The 4,083-nt window shown below is 40.4% G+C and overlaps 1 protein-coding gene across 1 annotated transcript; it reads left to right on the forward strand.

The window, feature by feature from the left end:
* Nucleotides 1–328: 328 nt before the first annotated feature.
* On the forward strand, nt 329–1,273 carry LOC101429181 (olfactory receptor 4D5). The gene has a single exon (XM_004459567.2). The coding sequence runs from the start codon at nt 329–331 to the stop codon at nt 1,271–1,273; it is 945 nt and encodes a 314-aa protein (XP_004459624.2).
* Nucleotides 1,274–4,083: the final 2,810 nt, after the last annotated feature.

Genomic DNA, 4,083 nt, shown 5'->3' on the forward strand with positions numbered 1-4,083 from the left:
TTGCAGAATTGAAACTCACTTCTGGCCTATGAATCGTTCTTCTATATCTCACTTCTCAATTCTCGAGGTCTGATTATCTTTGGTTCTCATAGGCCATAAGTTATGTCAGTGTTATCCTGAATTTTATGCCCCTGACATTCAATTGTGTCAATATGATATTCAAATACTGGCGTCCTATAGAACCACTGAAAGCATTTCTGTTATGGTATTCACATAGTGGAGCATTCTTCAGAGGGAACAAATGGAATTATTTCACAGAAATTTGTGGGTCTTATGATGAATATGTCCATTTTCCTTAACAGGTTCATTTACCAGTTATACCAAGCAGATGAATCCAGCCAATCAGTCCCAGGTGATGGAATTTGTACTACTGGGGCTCTCTCAGGTTTGGGAGCTCCGGTACCTCTTCTTCATTGTCTTCTCTGCTGTGTATTTTATGACTGTAACTGGAAATCTCCTCATTGTGGCCATAGTGACCTCTGACCCACGGCTGCACACAACCATGTACTTCCTCTTGGGCAATCTTTCTTTCCTGGACTTCTGCTACTCTTCAATCACGGCACCTAGGATGCTGGTTGACCTGCTCTCAGGCAACCCCACCATTTCCTTTGGCAGTTGCCTGACCCAGCTCTTCTTCTTCCACTTCATTGGGGGCATCAAAATCTTCCTGCTGACTGTCATGGCTTATGACCGCTATGTAGCCATTTCCCAGCCCCTGCGCTATATGCTTATTATGAATCGGACAGTCTGTGGGCTCCTTATGGCAGCTTCTTGGGCAGGGGGTTTCATCCATTCCATTGTACAGGTTGGACTGACTATCTGGCTGCCATTCTGTGGGCCTGACAAATTGGACAACTTTTACTGTGATGTGCCCCAGCTGATCAAGTTGGCCTGCACAGATACATTTGTCTTAGAGCTTCTGATGGTGTCTAACAATGGCCTGGTGACCCTGATGTGTTTTCTGGTGCTACTAGGATCCTACACAGCACTGTTAATCATGCTCCGAAGTCATTCCCAGGAGAGCCGCCAGAAAGCTCTGTCCACCTGTGCCTCCCACATTGCTGTGGTGACCTTAATTTTTGTGCCATGCATCTATATCTATGCAAGGCCATTTAGGACCTTCCCCATGGACAAAGTGGTCTCTGTGCTATACACAATGGTCACCCCTATGCTGAATCCTGCCATCTATACCCTGAGAAATAAGGAAGTAATCATGGCCATGAAGAAACTATGGAAGAGGCAAAAGAACTTCCTTGGTGCCTCAGAACACTGACTGTAAAGATTGTCAGACAGACACTTGAGAATCTGAGGGATGCATCAGGGTACCAACATACTTGTGAGGACTCACAAGGGAGCTAAAACTATTTTCCCATTAGTTTTTAAACTTCAATCACATTCTGATGACCTGAACTTTTAGATAAGTTCAAACATGAAATGAGTACCCTAGAACTTATTCCCTGTACGTCCTACATAAAAGCCTCAGGAGCTGTGCAAAGGTGATGACTGGCTCAATTATTACTTTGCCAGAGGAGCACAACGTTGTTCTGCCAAGAAATTTCCAACTGCAGTATGCAATGAGGTGGTAAATCTAGTGTTTCTTTCCTGATATCACTTCTTGGACACAAGCTATATTTGAAGAGTCTCAAAACTGGAGACAGGAAGGATCTTAAGGTTTAAATAGATGTAGAACCCCAAGTCTCGATTTTCCAGTCAATAAGGAGAAAAGGAATTTCCTTGGACAAATTAGTTTCTTAATGTCATAAGCATCATCATTACTATCTCATCATGATTTGAATAACATTTCTTAAGAGTTTACTATTTGTCAATCAATGTACAAATGATTTATATTTATTTTAAATCTCTCGACATTCTTATGAGATAATTATCTCCTTCATTTTAGAGATAATTCAATTGTGGGTTATAGTCATTAAATAGCTTACTCAAGTTTCCACAACTTCTTTCTGGAATCCAATCCAGAAGTATGTAATTTCAGATCCCAAGGTCTTGATGGTATCTAAAACTCCTTGCAGTTTTAAGGGCCAATAACTCTTTATAAGTTGATGCCAGTTTGACTAGTATCAATAGAGATGGCATTTTAAATTGGTCTGGTCCAAGTCTGGTTTGGAAAGTTGGGCAGACTGGATATGGAATATTCCTAACATGTAGGTAGAATAGTTTTTTCTACACTCTTGCTCAGTAATTTGCCCTTTTAAATTAAGCAATCTTGGTGACTACATGTAGAGTCATATTTGATTGCTTTAATGGTCTAGTCCCTAAATAGAGAATGGTGTTTTAATTTAAGAGGGGATGGAGAAATGGTCATGGCAATCTCCATCCATCATCTCTCTACTCCTCCCCTTAAGCCCTCTCTAATCCAGATTCAATTATCTTCTCTTATCTCTAAGTTAATCAACTGGATTCTTTCCTGTATCACAGGACTGGTACCTATTTATCCCCACCCCATGCCCAATCAATTTTTAAAATGAAACAAAACAAATTTTATTTTATTTAACTTGTTGAATGCTATTTAATTACTCAGTAAACCACTCCATAGATGTGGGAGGGAAATAGAATGACATTCAAACAAATGTATCTGCCATTATCCATCACTTACACTTTTGTAAATACATTAGTATAAGAAAAATTGCTTCCCACCGTAATGGCCAACTGAGAGGAAATGTTTAGAACACAGAGTCTAGACCTTCAGTCAGACTGCAAAATGGACATGCATAGGGTTAGAGAAAAAGGAATTGGGATGTTGGAAGAAAAGATATGAGGGTTTGGAGCAAACATTTGAGTACTTTAAGGGGAGCACATACTTTGGTGGAAATAGAATTTTGGAATTAGAAGATCCAAGGCAGAGTTCTCTTTCCATGCACTTTACCTCAGCAGTAAGGTTCTAGTTCTCTTTTCATTATGTCATGAACTTGTAGCAAAGGTGATAAGTTTACTTATAATGAATTATATATGCAAATAAAATGTAGCTACTTTATTTTTCAAAAATTGTTATGCTTTTCCTCATACATGTCTACCTGTTGTATAGTAAGGTAAAATACCTAAAATTTTGCTTTTATGCACGAAGTCAAATAATCCCTTTAAGAAAATGTTCATTCTCTTTAGAAAATATCTCAGTTGCTCAGGATTCAGCCCTTGCCTTCTTTCCAACCAAGTCCCCTTTTAAATTGGTGTGAGAATATAAGGAGGAAAGGTGCACTTCCCTGACTCTGTGACAGTGCAGGAAGGCAAAGTCCTCAGATCCACAGTGTCTCCTCTGCCTGATGATCTCTGCCAAGAGTAGGTGACCCGGGCTACTCTCTGGACTCATGAATGGACATAAAGGTAATTCTGTCTCTGAGCATTCTTTTGACTGCTCCTGATGAAATCTGATGGCTATAACTCAAGGTCTTGTTTCTTTGTTTGGTCAGAGCTGGGAGATATTCTTGGTCTAACAGTCTTATCTAAGCTTTCGTTTGGGTTGTAGACTCCTCTGAATTTCTTGCACTGTCTTCATTCATTCTCAGGAAGGTTTTCATCGCATATGCTCAGAGTCATCTCATTCCTCACCCCTGTGGGCCCCATGACATGCCCACTAACTCTCAGCTCAGCCTCTACCAGTATCCCTTCTCAGGGTCATATAAGATCTTGGGCTTCATCCAGATCACAAGGGAACTGAGTGTAGCTTGGGAAATTAAATTCTAGCCCTTCCTTTGCTTGACCATGCTGTCTTACTTGGATGGCTTTAAGCTAACAACATGCCAGGTGGTTTAATGGGCAACCTGTGAGACTAGTTGTTCCAAGAAGCTTCATTTTGAAGCAGGATAAGTCCTCTCACCCTTGGCCTTCTCCTTGGTTTATCTCCAGAAGCAGCCCAGGAAAGGAATATCAAGACACACCTCATCTTCTGTCTCCCTACCTCTGTGTTCCTTCCTTATCTCTTAATATTTTCCTTTTTCTCCTTTCTCTTCCTGTCTTATGTTGTATGTTCTATAAAGTTACTGAGGCCTAGTTTATGGTATGTTAAATATATATCAAAGGAATACAGAAAATCCTTTTCTCTCCTAGCCAACACCCAGACTTCATGTC

The sequence above is a fragment of the Dasypus novemcinctus genome, chromosome 27 (assembly GCF_030445035.2).
Source record: "Dasypus novemcinctus isolate mDasNov1 chromosome 27, mDasNov1.1.hap2, whole genome shotgun sequence".
NCBI classification, from domain to species: domain Eukaryota; kingdom Metazoa; phylum Chordata; class Mammalia; order Cingulata; family Dasypodidae; genus Dasypus; species Dasypus novemcinctus.